This window comes from Zonotrichia albicollis, chromosome 16 (genome assembly GCF_047830755.1).
Source record: "Zonotrichia albicollis isolate bZonAlb1 chromosome 16, bZonAlb1.hap1, whole genome shotgun sequence".
Lineage (NCBI taxonomy): Eukaryota > Metazoa > Chordata > Aves > Passeriformes > Passerellidae > Zonotrichia > Zonotrichia albicollis.
This window is the reverse complement of record NC_133834.1, coordinates 1788869-1806260: the sequence shown is the minus strand read 5'-3', so window position 1 is coordinate 1806260 and position 17392 is coordinate 1788869. Positions and strand designations below refer to the sequence as shown.

At 51.1% G+C, this 17392-nt stretch overlaps 1 protein-coding gene and 1 long non-coding RNA gene across 3 annotated transcripts in view; one reads left to right on the top strand and one right to left on the bottom strand.

The window, feature by feature from the left end:
• Positions 1 to 25: 25 nt before the first annotated feature.
• LOC141730996 (uncharacterized) lies at positions 26 to 6133 on the bottom strand. The gene is made up of 3 exons (XR_012582847.1): positions 5738 to 6133; positions 2168 to 2237; positions 26 to 1996 (listed from the first exon to the last, which is right to left on the bottom strand). It is a non-coding gene; the product is annotated as an uncharacterized LOC141730996 (long non-coding RNA).
• LMF1 (lipase maturation factor 1) overlaps positions 5568 to 17392 on the top strand; it is a 148958-nt gene continuing 137133 nt past the window's right edge. Inside the window, exons 1-2 of one of the 2 annotated variants that reach the window (XM_074552638.1) lie at positions 5568 to 5787; positions 13799 to 14108. In XM_074552638.1, the coding sequence (XP_074408739.1) occupies positions 5583 to 5787; positions 13799 to 14108 (515 nt within the window). In that variant the 5' untranslated portion in view covers positions 5568 to 5582. The remainder of the gene's footprint in view (positions 5788 to 13798; positions 14109 to 17392) is intronic. The other variant, XM_074552639.1, reaches the window with a different exon arrangement.

The following is a 17392-nucleotide window of genomic DNA, read 5'->3' as shown; positions in this document are numbered from 1 at the left end:
ATGTGCCCGAATATTCGTCTGCCTTCTATGTGAAAATTAATTTGTTCTCTCAACTGGCAAAGCAGGATTTAATTTTATTCTTTTTATAAAAACCCCAAACTGTAATTTTCCCAGTTTTCAGCTTTCTGTTTGCAGAGTTGCTGCCTGACATATTTGAAATACAATTTTCAAAGCATTTTTAAAAGAAAAATTATTTTAAGTCTCAAGGTAAACTAAATACGTTGGACTTGCTAATTGAATAATTGAAATTTTCTTCTAAAATTTAATGAGATTAGGGATGAGTTTATGTTTCCCTGGGCTGTGGATTGGTGACTTTGCAATGCTGTTGGACACTTGGGAAAATCTTTTTTCCCCTCTCCTGTGACCCATAATTAATGCATATTCCTATAAATCCTGTCTCATTAGGCAATTTACCTTGACTCACAGAATTCCAGTGTTTCATCTGTTTTATCCAGGTTTGAGTCCAAGCAATAATCGCTATTTTTAGTCCATTTTTTCCCAGTCCAGCCCCTCCTGCGGAGCACCTTCCTCGGAAGATCCCAACCTCAGTGCGTGACTGAGGCTGGGAAGGGATTTGTGGGATGCTCGGAGTTCTGGAGGTAGGAATGGGAACAAGAACCCCTTTTTTCTGCTCCCTGTCTTCAGCTCCAAAGATCCCTGCGAAAGAAGCCCCCAAGGACAGGAGGAATTACAGACTTTGGTTTTCTCCCCTGCTCGCTGCTGCCTTCCAGGGCTCCCCAGCCCTGCCTGAGGCAGGGAATTGCACTTCCCAGCCCACAGGCTTGAATTCCTCTTTGTGCAGCACAGGTAGAAGGAGGAAGGTGACTTTGGGTGGTTGTTTCCTCTTGTTGCAGAGATGGGCTCGGGGATGAGGCCGTGCCCGGGAGCGGGGCAGGGAACGTGTCCTGCTGCACGTCCCCGATCCCGCACCAAGCATTGCGTGTTCCCGTGTCGCTCCTGGGGGATGGAGCACAATTCCTGCCCTCACACAGCCAGAACACGGGGAAAGGAGGGAGCTGGAGGTGCTCAGGAGCTCTGGTTTCCTGAGAAGTTCGCTCAGCCATGAAATGGAATGAGATAATGCTCAGGGAACAAGTGGGTTCAAGTGGGGCCGTTTGTCCCGCGGGGTCTCATGGCCGGATTTTTGTATGACAAAGGATGGGGATGTTTGCCCAGGGATGGGCACGGGCTGGAGCTGCAGGGCAGGATCCCGCAGGCCTGACATCAGCATTCCCAGGAAAAGGGTGCACATCTGGGAGGGTATTGAAGTCGGAGGGAGAGACGACCCACCTTGCACTGGTCAGCCATCGACTCCACTTTATTCATCAATCAGGCACCTTTTATAACAGTGTTAATTCACTTCATGCATATTGCAAAATCTAAGCTCACAATAGGTCAGAGATAACATAACAACCCCACCTTATGTTTCCAATACCAAGATTTGGGTTCTCAAAATTATTCTTGCTTTCCCAAAACAGCCAAAGATAGAACATCCACTTGTTATGAGAAAGCTGCCTGAGAACTCTGATGTGCAAGGCTCTCAAGGCCTTCATGCTTGTCACTTTTACCTGTAGTTAAAAATAACCTGAGAACCTCTGCTGTTTACAGAAGCAGGCTGTGAGAACCTGCTCCTCACAGCTGCCTTCTAGGCCATCCCTGAAAAAATCTCCAACAGGAGGGCACAACCCAGGTTCTTGTGACCCACTGGAGCTTTAGGAGTGCACCCAGTTCGGAGAGGATTTGGGGGAACAGATCCAGCTCTTCCTGACAGAGTGGGCACAGCGGAGGCTGATATTTGGAATATTGCTTCATTTTCTGACGTGGCCTCTGAGAAAGTTCCTGGCCAGCTCAGGCAGTGTTTCTGGGAATCAGGGAGTAAATCCAAGGTCTGTGTGCCTGGCTCCATCACACTCTCGCTCGGGAATCCTCAGCACCCCTGTGGGATGGAGGCTGCTCCATGTCCCATCCCGGTTCCTCTGTTCCATACCCCTTCCTCCTGCAGGAATAAAGTGTGTGCATTGGCTCCAGAGCAGGCAGAGCCCTGCTCGTGCCAGGAAGGAAAAATTTCCTTTCCAGTGGCAGCCAGGGAAGGCATTTTTAGAGGATGAGAGCACGTGGAATCTCTGGAGCCCGTGGATGTGCTCTGGGATGCAGGATCAAAACTCACCCATATATGAATTAAACATTAAATGTTAGGCGAGGTGTTGGATCTCTTCTTTCCTCCTGCACAGCACAGCCTGGATAACATATTTTCAAAATAATAGGGGTTACTGTGATTAATTAGGATTATTGTGATTATTCATTGCTTGTCCTATGCTACCATTGAAGGATCCCTCTTCTGAACCAGCCCCTCCTCGTTAACCTGCACTAATACATGAGGAAAAAAAGGTGATTCTTCCTCTAAAAATCCTTTCCTTTAATCCTGGAGTTAAGGATTAGATTTCCACAGGGAAAATTGGGGATTTTAAAGGGAAGAATTATTACTGCTGTAAAGAAATGGCTTGGCAGAAGGAAGCTCCCGAATTCCCTGTGAGGTGCCCACGTCCCCTTCAGCAAGCGCAGCTGAGCGCTCGGTGTGTGCCCGCATTATCCACAGCTGCGTGTCTGCTCCCTTCAGAGCAGCCCCCCGTGCTCATGCTGCCTCCCAAGCTCCTCATTTCAGCTTTCTCTGCTCCCTTTCAAGCCAAATCCTGGCAGCCAGAGGGGAGAAAGGCCAGAGCTGAATGAACACAGCGCGATTTCGGGTGCCAGGGCCAGCCAGCGGGGCTGGGGTGCTGCTGGGGACAGCTGCTGGCTGCTGTGACAGTGAAGGCTTGTTCCCCTGGCACTCCTGCAGCTGGTTTGGAACACAGCAAAATAGGGGACGTGGCGTTGGGGGTGGCTGGGTGAATGGAGATGAGCATCAATGATGCCCCTGCCCGCCTGGCATTCATGAATCGCCTTCCCCTGGAGGCTTGAAAGGCTCCAAAGCTCGCTCTGGAATAATCTGGTCTGAGTTATTTCTGCACTGTTTTCTTTCCTCAAGTCGCCAGATAAAAATAAAAGAAGAAATGGAGAAGTGAGCAGAAAAGCCAGCACAGGTGATGGTCCCCACAAAGGGATTTGTGTGATCACAGGGTATCTGAGCTGGGAGGGACACACAAAGATCCTCGAGTCACATTTGGGACAGAAAAGACGTCATTTGGTGTCCTAATCAACCGGTTTATCACATGTTTTTCTTTCTGAATCATCTTCCAGGAAAGCCAGGAAAAGCTTCCACTGCCTGTTATGTGACTCGAGTCCTGTTAAGTTTCACACATTTCTGCTGGTTTAGGTTTAAAGTTTACAGCTTGTCCTGTTGGAAGGTGCTCCTGGTCCATGATGGGGCACATCTCAGAGTGACCCTCGGGCAATAAAAACCGACCCAGCTCAGCATTCCCCTCCCAGCCCCAAAGACTCTTCCCTTTTTGCTAAACTTTAACCTAAACCTTGCACTTTCCTGCAGTAATTTCCTCAATTATCCAGTTTGTTTTACAGACACCCCCGTTTAATGTGGAATTTGCTGTAAAAGACCCCACAAAGGAGGAAACCATTAGCTCCCATCTATCTAAATTTTCCTCTCCAAACCTCGTGGCCGATCCAGAACTGCAGTATTCCAGTGGCCTTTAACAAACAGCTGATTTTTCCTTCCCTATACAATGCACCATTATGTGGCATTTTTTCTATTTTTTTTTTCCTAAGGAGAACAATGCAAGCAGCAGTGATGGGAAACTGGAAAAACAAAAGGGGCATTTAGAAGGGACTGGTTTAGAGGCTGGGAAGTGTTGAATAATGTTACACCTGATAGCAGATGCTTTCTCAGCGACCAGCACCGAGGTGTTTACTAAGGGGATACTCAATGCATGTTTACGTTCAAAAATACTATTTATGAACTCCATGCAGCCAAGTGTTTGATGTCTGTAAATTATTTAAAATACAAATCATGGTGGTATTTTAAGCAGTGAATTTAGATGGGATTTTAGGAAGAAATCCTTTCCTGTGAGAGTGGAAGGGGCTGGGATGGAATTCCCAGAGAAGCTGTGGCTGCCCCTGGAAGTGTCCAAGGCCAGCTTGGATGGGGCTTGGAGCAACCTGGGATAGTGGAAGGTGCCTAAAATTGGAACTAGATGAGCTTTAAGGTCCCTCCCAACCCAAACCATGAGGAAAACCTGAGGAACTGAACTTCAAATGAACTTAAATTCCTCAGCCCGGGCAGGGTCACCTGGAGCAAGTGACAGGAATGTGTCCAGGTGGCTTTGGGATGTCTCCAGAGAGGGAGATCCACACCCTCCCTGTTCCACAGCCCTGCCACCTCCATGGAAACCAGTTTTTCTATAAATTGAGATGGAATTTGTTGTGTTAATCTGTCCTGAGGTCAGCCAGTCCAAGCATGCTGCTGACAACTCCAATGTGAGCCATTCACTGAAGGGACTCCATCATCCTTGCCAGTCCCTTCTACACCAGAATATTCTGCAATTTGGATTCTGATTTAGCTTAGGATATCACTGCTCATCCTGTCACTAAGCACCACAGAACAGAGCCCGGCATCATCCCCCAAAACCCCTTGGAAATATTTTAATAGATGTGACCCCCTCTCCCCTTCCCTCCTCCAGCCCGCCCCAGCTCCCTCAGCCTCATGTCAGAGACGCTCCAGTCATCTCACACCTCCGCAGCCGCGCTGGCCTCTTACTTTATTTAATATTTTAATTTTTTAAATAAAACTTTGCATTTTCTCGCCGGTTCGCAGAGAATTCTCCGCGTTTTCCCCCATCCTCGCCGTGTCCCCTCACGTCTCGCCCCGCCGGGCCGCACACTCTCGTTATACCCGACACTGTGGCCTCGCTTTGAAGAGCGTTCTGCCCTTTTTGCCCCATTTGTGCCCGTTTTGCCCCATTTCTGCCCGTTTTTCCTGGTTTTCCTCTATTTTTCCCCATCCCCGCCGTGTCCCCTCACGTCACACGCTCGCTGTCCCCGACACGGCGGCGCCGCTTTAAAGAGCAGTCTGTCAGTTTCTCCCCATTTCTGCCCTTTTTGCCCCATTTCTGCCAGTTTCTCCTAATTTCTGTCCTTTTTGCCCCATTTCTGCTCTTTTTGCCTCATATCTGCCCGTTTTGCCCCGTTTCTCCCCATCCCCGCCGTGTCCCCTCACGTCACACGCTCGCTATACCCGACACGGCGGCCCCGCTTTGAAGTGCAGTCTGTCAGTTTCTTCCCATTTCTATCAGTTTCTCCCCAATTTCTGCCTTTTTTGCCCCATTTCTGCCAGTTTCTCCCAATTTCTGCCAGTTTCACCCCATTTCTGCCCCTTTTGTCCAATTTTTGCCCTTTTTGCCCCTTTTCTCCCTGTTTTCTCCCCGTCCCCGCCGTGTCCCCTCATGCCCCGCTCCACCGGGCCTCACACGCTCGCCGCGCCCGACACGGCGCCGCCGCTTTGCAGCGCGTTTTCCCCATTTCTTCCCGTTTTTTCCCATTTCTTCCCGTTTTTTCCCATTTCTGCCCGTTTTCCCCCTATTTTCCTCCCGTCCCCGCCGTGTCCCCTCACGGCCCGCCCCGCCGGGCCGCACATGCTCGCTGTGCCCGACATGGCGGCTCCCAGCGCGGGGCTGCGCCAGCGCCGCCCGGGCCGGGCCGGAGCCCCCGATGGAGCTCCCGGAGCGGCCCCCGCTGCATCCCCCGAGGCCGGGCTCGCTGCCGCGGCCCCGCCGCTCTCCCCGGGCACTTTCTGGCTGACCCGCATCGTGCTGCTGCGCTCCATTGCCTTCCTGTACTGTGAGTGCCGGGCGGGCGCTGATCCCCCCGCGCTGTCCCCGAGTGGTGCCCGGGGACGGCTGGAGCTGTGCCAGGGAGGGCTGGGGGAGAACAGGGAGAGGTTTTGCTGTTTTCCCATCCCCCGAGGGTGCTGGGGCACTGAGCAGGCTCCCCAGGGAATAAGCACATTCTCAGAGCTGCCAGAGGAGCCCTCCGCTCCCAAGCACGTGGTGGCATCCTTGGGGATGTTACAGGAACAGCGGCTGGACCTGACGATCCCTGCAGGACCCTCCCACTTGGGAATATTCTATGATTTTATGATCATTGTGGATGATCATAAAACCTCTGCATATTCCATGATTCTCTTCTTTCCCCGTCCCACTTTCCTGGTGGATTGGGGATGGTTGGATGGGGTTAGTGATGCTGGAAGCTGGTGGAGCTGGAAGGAGAACTTTGCTCACACCACGAGGCTGGCACCTCTCAGCAGAGCTGCTTGGAGCTGCTCATCCTTTCCCTTGAAGCTGCAAGCTCACAGTGCAAGAGAGGAACTCCGTCCTATAGCAGGACTGCAGGGACAGATGCCATCCCTGGGTGCCAACACCACCAACAGCCAGGACCTAGAGTCAACATGACCTTAAAATATTCCACAGTGAAAGCAGTTTCCAGCCTCTGCCGTGCTCCTTTGCCTCTCGCTTTGGCACTGAGAGCTGTGCTCAGAGCCCACTGGTGCTCCGCTTAAAAATATTTACAGTGAAACCGAAACTGACAAGTAACACACTACGGTACAAATTCTAAACTTGCCCCAGATTTGTCCACAGAATCGTTAGAATTTGTAGCCTGCCAGCCTGCTTAGATTATTTTGCATCAAAACCATGCAGGAGTTGTAGTTTTGTATGGCTTTGACACGTGCTCTGGTTCTAGTTTGGTTTCAGCTCTCGGTGAAATGCGAGGTTATGACTCTTTCAGTCAAAATGAAAGCGATTCTGATATTCCCCCGTGTGTAAATCCAGGCTGCTGAGTTTCCCGTGGCTCAGTTTGCAGTTTCCTTATGAAAAACTGATTAGTGCTCTGTGCTGTCCTTCAATGGAGGCTGCTGCTGCTGCCCAGGGTGGATTTGGGGTGATAAATGTGCCACACCTGGGACCAAAGGGGTGTTGGGGGTGGGAAGGGAGCAGGAGTTGGCTGGAGGGGTGGGAATTGGTGGAAATCAAAGGTGTGGGACCTTGTGGTGAGTGGGACACCTGGGACAACGAGGTGGGGAACGAGGATCTGATTGGGTTCAGGTGAGTTACAGGTGGAAGTGATTGAAACTGATGGGCTGCAGGAGAAAAGGAGGCTGGGAGGGGCTGGGCCAGAGAGTGAAGCTGGGTTTGCAGGTTGGTGAGTAACTGTGGGCTGCTAAAAAAGGGGGATAATTCTTTGTGGTGGTTTTTCAAGTAGGAGAGAGGAGTGAGAATGGCTGAAAGTTGGGGGGAGACCCCAAAATACCTCTATAGTGTGGGGTGGGGAAACTTTTTGGTGAGTGGGGTGGCAGAGGGAGAGTTTGGGGTACTGAAGCTGGAAGGAGCAGGGCAGGAGAATGTTTGTGTCCCTTGTTGAGGGAAGAGGTGGAGGAGAGGAAAAGTTCACCTGCTTGTTGTGCAACTTGTGCTTGGCTGCGCTCAGGCCCTGGGGAGCTCTGCTGCTGCCTTGGGGTGAGCCAAATGAAGCAAAGCCAGGAAGCTGGGCCTGCTTTGAGACAGGACACATTCCTGCAGGCAGCAGGGCTGAGGCTGGCAGTGCAGGAGAGGTGCCCCTCAAGAATTTGTGGGGTGGAAAGTGCTTGTTGTGTGCGAGCGGGCAGATTCCCCTGGATGCTCCAGTGGGAAGGAGGCTTTGCCCTTTGATCTCTTTGGAGTGCCTGGCTTTAAAAACAGCAGAAAACAATTCTGTGCCTCAGTGCCAAGCTGCTCTCGCAGGTTTTTTTCTGGAGATGGAAGCGTTTAGTGTGACAGCTGATTTTTCTCCCCGACGCGGCGATTCCGCGCGCGCCGAGGCTCAGACTCGCTGAGGAGACGGTTGATGCCGTTGTGACAGTTTGACATTCCTCAGCCGTGGGATGGTTTCCCCCCTTCTTTCATTTCACCCTTTCATGTGTAACCCTTTCCTTTCCCTTTCCTCTGGGGGGGGATTTGTGTTAAGGTGTTGGGGAATGTGATGGGGGCTCAGCTCTGGGAGCTCAGGGATTGTTCCCCTTCTGGGTGGGAGAGTGAGGCACCTTGAGGATGGGGTGGAGAGAAACACGATTTGGGGTGTGCAGTGACCCCAAAGTGTGCTCTGAGGGCTTGTCACCTCCTTCCTGCCCCCACCCCATTCCCAAGGGGGTGTTCACTGCCTGCTATGGAATGGGAGATGTTTTCCCTGAGGATCTTCCTGTGTGGGAGGAGGACGGGCAGAGCAAGGCAGGTGTGGAGTGTCCCTCTGTGTGCCCTCCCTCTTTGCTTTTGCTCTTCTCTTCTTTTTTTGTGTCTTTTGAAGGGGTTTTCCAGAAGCAGCCCGAGCCTGGGAAGTCCCTGGCAAAGCAGCTGCTGTGAGAGGCAGGTTGGAAATGGGAGGTGGGAGAAGATCTGAGGGTTTGGAGAGGTCAGAGACCAACCCCACCTGCTGCTGGCAGGGCAGGGAAAGGGGATCCAGCTGAAAGGGCTCTGTGAGGTTTGGTCCTTACAGCATTGTCCTGTCCCTTGGAAATGGTCTCTCTCTGTTTCCTGGTGGCTCCTTCAGGTCCTGGAAGGCCACAGTGAGGTCACCCCAAAGCTTCTCCTCTCCAGGTGAACAATCCCAGCCCTCCCAGCAGAGCTGCTCCATCCCTCTGCTCATCCTGGTGCCTCCTCTGACTCCCTCCAGGTGCTCCCTGTGCTGGGACCCTGGAGCTGGGGGCAGCTCTGCAGGTGGGGTCTCACCTGAGCAGGGCAGAGGTTTGGCCAAATGGCACTTGGGGATTTGCAGCTTTTCCACCCTGGTTTTACCCTGGGACAGGAATGGGTTTTTTGGCAATCCAGAAATACTTTGAGGTCTTGTTGGAAGTGCTCTTTTTGGGTAAATAGCTGGTCCCAAAGCTCTCAACAGCAAACATGCATTATTTGCTCCCTTCACCCTCCTTCTAAATCATTTTTAAGTGCTCTTTTTGGGTGATTACCATCATCAGATTCCAGCCGTAGAAATTTCAGTAATTAGATACCACCCTCCCCAATCTCAGCCCGGCTCTGTGGAGAGCTTTGAAATAAAAGCTATTATTTAAATCCAGTTTATCTTCCTTCTCCTTATGTATTGTTTAATAGTATTTTCTTTCCCCAGCGCCAGAGCTACGGGAGGTTCAGGCTCCTTCTTCCTCAATGTGAAATCCAAAGCCCTCTCGGGGGGTTTGGCTTCCTGTAGGCTCCTGGCTCTCCCCGGTGTCCTTCCTCCTCTCTTTCTCTGCCATCTCCCCTGCCTTCCCTTCCCTTCCCTTCCCTCAGCTTTATTCACAGGCTCCCAGTAGCGTTCAGCCTGCCTGCTCAGGGTTAGAGAACATCTCCAGGCACTTTTGCTGCCCTGAGAGGGTTTATTGCAGCTCAGTGCTCCTTGGCAGGGCTGTGCAGAACCAGCTCTGGGTCCTCTGAGCAGCTGCATCCCCCTGGAATGGGAATAAAAAAAATAACAAATGTGGAGAAGGGAATCTCTTTCCCTGTCTTCTCCTTGCTCCAAGCTCTTGTGGAGCAGAGGGATCTTCCCAGGGCATCCTCCAGCTGCGGGCTGGGGTGGTTTTGGACAGCCTGAGACCCAAAGGGAAGCTTTTCCTATTTCCACAACTTCTCAAACACGGAGGCAGCAGGGAGATAAGAACTTCAAAACCCCCAAGCAACCACCCCAAAGTCTTCAGCTTGGCCGTGAAAGACAAGAAAACAAAAAAGGTGTTAAGGGCAGAGCACTCTGTGTGGTTTCTGTGGGTGCTTGGCTTCACCCTTTTGCTCAGTGCTCTGGTGTTGTTGCTTCTGTGTTGCAAAACTTTGCAGGGGAATTCATCAATTGAAAATTTGATTCGTTTCTCTGGTAATAAAATACCAGGAATATTCTGCTCTTTCTTCTTTCCAGCAGTGCAACCTCAGCTTGCAGCATCCAGCTCAGGGCCTGTTCAAATGCCTCCTTGGGTCAAAGGGGCACTTGATAAACTGCTCCAGGCCGAGTTTTGTGTGTGTGCAAAATGTAGTTTGGGTTTCAGGCAAACCTCTGTGCTCTTGGTTCAGTTCTTCTTGTGGTTTGGGCATCAAGGAAAAGTTAAGACCTCTTTTAACAGGAGGAGGGGAAGATAGAGAAAGCCATATGACTGGAAAGTTTTGGATTTCACATCTTTAAATCTTTCCTGAGCATGAAAAATGGGATTCTCTCCTTCTCCCACCATGACAGTCTGAGCCTGGACTGAGGGAAGGGAGCTGAGGTGCCAGGGAAATCTGGATGGAGCCAATCCCTTTGGATGGGGATGCTTGGGTGCTGGTTATTGGTACCATGGGGGGTTGAACAAGGGGTGAGATGGGAGGCTGGGAGGGGGGAGAGTTAATGGAAAAGTACAGTGAGGCACCTTCTGAGGTGAGGATAAGTATGGAAGGTCTATTAGCAGCCCTGGTAATTTGCATGTATTATGTAAAGCTCAGCTGGCAGCAGGGAGAGCTCCCATGTGAGAGCTGTCAGAGGCTCGGCAGTGGGAGGCAGACCTGGAGCTGCTCCGTTCCCTCCACCTGCACAGCCCCAGGAACGGCACATCCAGGGCAACCTGAGCACTCCCAGCTCCTGCAGTTGTCCCTGGGAAGGGCAGCACAGGCAGGGAGCCCTGGGCTGGAGGTTTGGAGGGTGCAGAGTCCCAGGGAGAGGTGGGGCAGTGTGTGCCCCAGCCCAGCAGGGTGGTGATGCTGCCACTCAGTGCCCAAAGTGGAAGCAAAATTGAGCTGGAAGATGCAGAGTGAAAAATCCCCAAACACGAGGCCACAGGGAGAGAGGCTCCAGAATAAGGGTTGAGGAAGAGGAAGGAGCACAGGCTTTGGGGGAAAAGGGATTTTTATATCCCCTGACCAAGCCATGATCAAAGGGAAGGTTCCTGGAGAAGGCAGCAGGGTCTGTTACACTGAATTTAAGGCTCCAGTTTCTCTGGGCTTCAGGGAGAGGAAGCAATGACAAGCTGATAAATAACTTCCCTTTTCCCCTCCTGGGTCTGAGCATCTCCTGTGCGGCTGAAATCCTCTGCAGCTTCTTTAGTTTCAGCTCTTTCCCGTGTCCAGCAGCACAGGAGCTGCAGCCTGGAGGGGAACCTCAGGAGATGGAGCAGGGATGGATGAAGGTGGGAGCTGGATGGGGATGAGCCCATCCCAAAGGTGGAGAGGGAGCCTGAGTGATCCCAGACTGAGCACGGGGAGTGTCCAGGAGAGGGAGCTGGATCCGGGATGGAGCTCTGGGAGTGCGGCATCACCTGCCAGGTGATGGATCAGCCACGGCTGGAGCGCTGGGGTTTGCTTTGGGACAGGTGAATCCTGCCAAAATCAGGGCTGGTGCTGCTGGGTTCTCATCGTGGATGGAAATCCCAGCAGTGGGAAATGGGAAAACCCCTTTGGAGCCTGAGCTGGGCCATCCAAAATGTGCATTTCATGGCAGCTGCCCTTTTTTTCCGTTTTTGCTGCCTGCAGGCTCGGAGAGGCTGAGCAGGGTTCTGTCCATCCCGTGTGCACTGTGCTGGAATTGCTGCTGTTTGTTTTTCCTAATTTACCCTTTCCTTGTTTGTCTCGTGCACGGCACAGGGGTCTAATTTGGACTTTTTTTAGGCAAAAATCTGCTCAGCATTTATGGGTTGGGGCAGCAATTCTGGAGCATTTAGAGGTGAATTTGATTAGCACTTTTGGAAAACTGTGCAGCAAATTGCAGTGTTAATCATGGGAAATCAAGCCACAGGGTTTTAAGGCTGAACTGGCTTTCAGTTGGCATTTTTAAAACCAAAAATGAAGATATTAAGCTGTCTAAAGCTCAGAAGAATTTTATTTCTGCTGATTTCATGTCAGGCTTTCTGATGACACAGTTGTGCTGAGCTGAGTGTTGGTGGAAAAATATGGGTAAAATAGAAAACACTCAATTTGTGTCTCAGAACTGATCCTGTAGTGTTTCAATCAGCTTTTCTCATGTCTCTCCCTATCCATAATTGAGTAAAGTAACTGAAGAAAAATGTCTTTTATTTGTAAAATCATTCACTGTGTAGAAAAGATGGATGGGAAGAGACACAGCCCATTAGCTCCCGACTTTATTGTGCCATCCCTGGGGTTCAGGATCGTGTGGAATCAAAGGGAACCCTCCCAGTGACCTCTGCTGTGTGCTGCTGATGACTTTTAGTGGTTTTTAAATGGGAATAAAACCCATGGCTGTGTGCAGAGAGCTGGGGGAGCGTTAAGTGGATTAAGTGGAACCCACTGGAGACCTTTGTCTGGGGAATGGGACTCTCAGTCGGATTCCCTGGGGCTGCAGACTTTGGGTTGCTGCTTCAGACTTCAAAGAAATGGGAATTGGGGCTCTGATTTCACACAGCCTCTCCCCCAGTGCTCCCAGTGAGAGACACCAGATGAACACCAGGGTTGTTGTTTGCAGAATGCCAGCATTGAGATAAGGAAGGAAACAGATTTGATCATTAACCAAGGAAGATTGGGGAGGGGAACAAATTGGCTTTTTCCAGGAGCTCTGGTGCTGCTGGCCGTGACGTGGCTGGTGTTTGGGTAATGTTTGAAGGATGGGTAAATTAGTGGATGCTGCCTAATCAGGAAATGTTGGCCTTCCTCATTTTTTATTTTTTTCCCTGAGACATGGAGATTACTGGAGTTACAAACTGCAAATTGGTAACTGCAGGAGATGCCTAAAATATGAGATAATGCCTAAAAACTGCCCAACTTTCTCTGTAGGACATCAAATGCTAGGTCTATGAGCTGTAATTAAATTGCTGATGTGCTGTTAAAAAAAGCAGCTGGCTGCTCTAAGAGTGTCCAGGGCTGGAGCAGCAACACTATAAATGGGACAGCTGCAAGGACATGGAAAAAGTGGGAGTTTAAGGGGTGGGAAAATGGTCAGATGTTGGATTTCCAACCTTCCAGGGTGTGAGAGGATGCAGAGGGTCAGAGCTGCAGCTGTGGGGTGAATCAGGGACTCAGCGAATTGAGGGTGCCCTGAGCAGCTCTGGGGTCCTTGGCACTGGAGGGAATTGGAGCAATTGCAGGGCTGGGAGAGCTGGGGGTGCTCACCTGGAGAGGAGAAGCTCCAGGCAGAGCTCAGAGCCCTGGCAGGGCCTGCAGGGGCTCCAGGAGAGCTGCAGAGGGACTGGGGACAGGGATGGAGGGACAGCACCCAGGGAATGGCTCCCACTGCCAGAGGGCAGGGACGGATGGGGAATTGGGAATTGTTCCCTGGCAGGGTGGGCAGGCCCTGGCACAGCTGTGGCTGCCCCTGGCAGTGCCCAAGGCCAGGCTGGAGCACCCTGGGACAGTGGAAGTGTCCCTGCCCATGGCAGGGGTGGGATGAGAGGATCTCCAAGGTCCCTTCCAGCCCAAACCATCCTGGGGTTCTGTGAATACCTCATTAATGGTGTAAATGATTTTAAGCTGTCTCATTAACATTATTTTGGTCTATGAAGTGTTTTCAATACAAGGAAAAGATTCTGGTGCTTGGTAGATGCCCACATAATGTTACATAAAGAGGAGATCTGTTCTCCAAAGCCAAGACAGGATTTACAGAATTCCTTTGCCTGCTGCATTGTGGTTCACAGAAACCACAGGATCCTGGGATGGTTTGGGTTGGGAGGGACCTTAAAGATCCTCCAGGTACAACCCAGGGCACCTTTTGTTGGACATTGTAGTGACTGTGTTGGGTTTTAATGGACATAAGGACTTGGGAATAAATTCCTTCCAAGAATGACTTCCCTAATTTTGGGTTCCAATTCTCTCCCTCACCCTGCATGATTCCTCACACAGTTTTTCCCTCTCTTTTTGCCCTGCAGTTGTGGCCTTCCTGGTGGCCTTTCACCAGAACAAGCAGCTGATAGGGGAGAAGGGGCTGCTCCCCTGCAAGCTCTACCTGCAGGATGTCAAGAAATACTTCAAGGGGAAGGTTGGCCTGGATGCCCTGAGCTATGCCCCCACTCTCATCTGGTTCCTGGACTGGTCTGCCATGGACAGCACCCTGGACTGCCTGGCCCTGGCTGGCCTGGCAGGGGCAGCCTTTGTGCTGCTGACTGGCTGTGCCAACATGGTCCTCATGTTCCTGCTGTGGCTCCTCTACCTCTCCCTGGTCAACGTTGGACAGATCTGGTGGGTCCTCAGTCCCTCTGCTCTGCTTTTCCCTCGTGCTCTTTGTGGTACACGTTGGTTTTTCCTGGTGCAGTCCAATTTGAGGTTGTTCCTCACCAGATTATCCCTGTAGGAGTGTGAGATAAGGACAGCACCTGGCAGGAATGATTTATGGGGATAAATGATTTATGGAATGCCTTAGCCAGGATATCTGCCCTGAGTTCTCCTCTGCTCATTGGTGCAGGGTGGGATTTGATGATCTTCATTCCATAATTCCATGGCATTCCTTGACATTCCACACTATTGTCCCAGCTGTGCAGTGCTTCCCCTCATGGCTGTTGAAGGGAATTCCCTCAATCATTACTTTTAGGGTTTTTTAGGGTTTCTCAGTTTTCAGCTCTGTCCAGGAGAGAGCTGCAATCTGTGTTTCACACTAAGCACAGAAGGTTTGTGGGGGGAAAAGGAGAAACCCTGACTCCTGTAAATCACCCTGCTGCAGGGGAGGCTGTGCTGCTGAAATCAAGGGTTTGCCTTGTCCTTGCTCTTGTTCAGGCCCCAAATGCATTGTTTGAAAGAGGATGAAAACCCCAAATCTCATCAGGTCACCCCCTGAGGTGCCTCTGCTTGCAGCTGAGCTCATGTGGAGGGAAAAGCTTCTGCCATCAGGAGCTGCCCAGGGAGATTCTTCCCAAATGTTGTCTTTACAGCAGGGCACCTTTTCCCCAGATGGGCTCAGTGGGTTTGATTTTAAGGGTGTGCATGTGCTGCCCTGTTCATTCCCATCCTACAGCAGCTGGAATGTCAGTGGGTGAAGGAGAGCAGCCTCTGAAAAGCTCCATTCTCTGAGCTCTTAACTCAGCACCAACCTAAAGCTGGGACACCAAGCCACAGAGCTGGACAAATAACTCAGTGGATGGTTTTCCATTGCCTGTTCCCAAATTATTCCAGGATTTCTTGTCTGTTTTTCTGGATGTTTTAATGTGGAAGGGCAGGAATTCAAGCATCCTCCTGCTCTGGCTTCCAGGGGTACAGGAGCAAAACCTGGCTGTGATCCTTGACTTCCTCCTCTTTGTGTTTCTGTTTGGAGGGGAGAAAGAAAGGGAAAAATCCCAAAAACCTCCCCCTGAAGCTGCCAAGGTTTTGAGGCTGAGCTCTGGAGCTGCAGTGACTCTGGGGCTGGAGGTTTGATGTGTTAATTCCTGGAGCAATGGGGTAATTAAGATGGGCTCTCTTCATTAGTGCCCACAGCTCTCTGGAGTGCTCCCTGTGCTGTAGAGCTCTTGTAGTTTTATTATTTTTTAAAACCCCACCTGGAATGTGTGTTTTCCATGTTTTGGGGCAGTGGGTGCTGTGCTGCTCCTCTGCTCCCACTTTTCCTGGTATGGGGGGTCCTGGCTCTTCTGACACCCTGCAGAACTCCTGAGGTTTTCCCAAAATAATTCCAGTTGTGCCTGGTGAGCTCTGGGTGCCTCTTTTGGCACCTTTTTAAGTAAGAGGCAAAGGGTGGGGGGTACAGAGGGGAGCCCTTACCCAAACCCCCGTTCCTGAGCAGGGGAAGCTCAGGGATGAGTGCTGGGGTCCCCTCCCAGCTCCAGGACAATGATCCTGGCAGGAATGAACCTGGAGCCTGTTGTGCTTTAAAGGAATTGACTCCTGATACCTGAGATAAGGATGGGTTATTTTATTTTCCCTCCTCCTTTGCTCCTTGAGATTTGGGGATGAAGTTTACCCTGGTGTCCAACAAAAACTCACCAAGAGGAAGGGGTAAGAGAAAGGGGGGATTAGAGGTGTTCCCTCAGCTGCTTTTCCTCTTAATTTCAGTATTAATCAGGAAATGAGGTGGAAGAGCTGAGGGAGAAGACTCCAGCTCATTTTCCATCAAATCCTCTGGAATAACCCAGGTTATTCCAGTGTGATGTGGAACTCTCAGGACAGAGGGATGCTGGCTGCTTCCAGTGCAGGGAAACAGAGGGGAGGAACAAAGCAGGGCTCTCTCAATGCTCCCTGTCCTTCAGGAGTTGTGGTGCTGCAAAGGGAGGGGCTCAGAGTACCCAAAATCTGCAGTATTGGCCCTAAAACCAAGGCTGGCCCTAAAACCAAGGCTGGCTTTCCATCTCTTCCTCACACTGGTTTCTAGGTGGGGTTAGATGGGGCAGTGATTGTCCTGCTCCCAGTTTGGGGCAGGCTGGGAGGCTTTGATGGGTTCTGTTGCTTCTCCAGAGCACCTGAAGGGAGCCCAGCTCTCCTGAAGGGGGAAGGACAATGCCAGGCATTCCTGGCTGGAGTGATGGGGCAGCCCAGCAGAGAGGTCTCTGAAATGAGCAGGAAATTCCTCCCGTGGCCCAAATATATTTTTAAAATCCTTTGTGGCTGAAAATAAAAACATTATTTTGATTTTTTTTCATGCAACCCTGCTGTCCCTATCCACTGGCCAACCTGGGCTCCTGTGAGCCGCCCCTGTGGGCTCTGCCCATCCACCAGGATCCTCTGCTGAGCCTCCCTGGGCAGCCCCTCCAGGGCAGATGCAGCAGGATCAGCAGGAATAGAGCTCTCTTCTCTAGGCCAGAGAGGCACAATTTATTCCTTTTATCGCCCTTTTGTCTATTTTAATTTTAAATGTCCCTATTTGTTTTGGGCTGCTGAAGGAGCAGCTCTTTCAACTGCTGCCCAGCTGGCTTGGGCTCAGCCAGGGGAAGCTTCAGAAGAGCAAAGTGTGGCCTTTGAAGGGCAGGACACGTTCCCTGCCTGCCCTGGCCCCACCTGGCAGCTGGGGACAGCACAGCTGAGGGTCTGAAACCCCTCAGGAAACTCCTCTGAGCTGTTTGCAGGATAAGGAACATTTGGGCAGCCTAAAATCCCAAGAACCAGGCCCAGCCTGTGTCCCTTGGCTTTGCCAGTTGGTTGTGCTTGACTCTCAGCAGCCTGGAATGAGATGCACTTTGGTGGTTCTCACAGTGAAGTGACCTTGCAGAGAAATGGATTTATTCTGGTGCCTGGGAAGTGTGGGGTGGGGATTGCCAGGGCTTTCCACCTTGAAATGTGCTGGGTTTTGTCGTGCTGGGATTCCCAAACCAGCTGTGGCTCTGTGCAGACTAAACCTGGGTGTGTTTGGGGTCAAGGCCACCCATGTGATGGTGTCACACTTCCATCAGAAGCTCAGTGTGTCTGCCTTAATATACTGGATTTTTTTTTTCTTCTTTTTTCCCCATCTGCCACTTTGAACTTTTTCCTTTTGAAGTAGGAGACTGTCAAGGAGTTCAAAATCTGCCAGGGCAGAGGAATATTTAATATCTGACCTGTTGGGT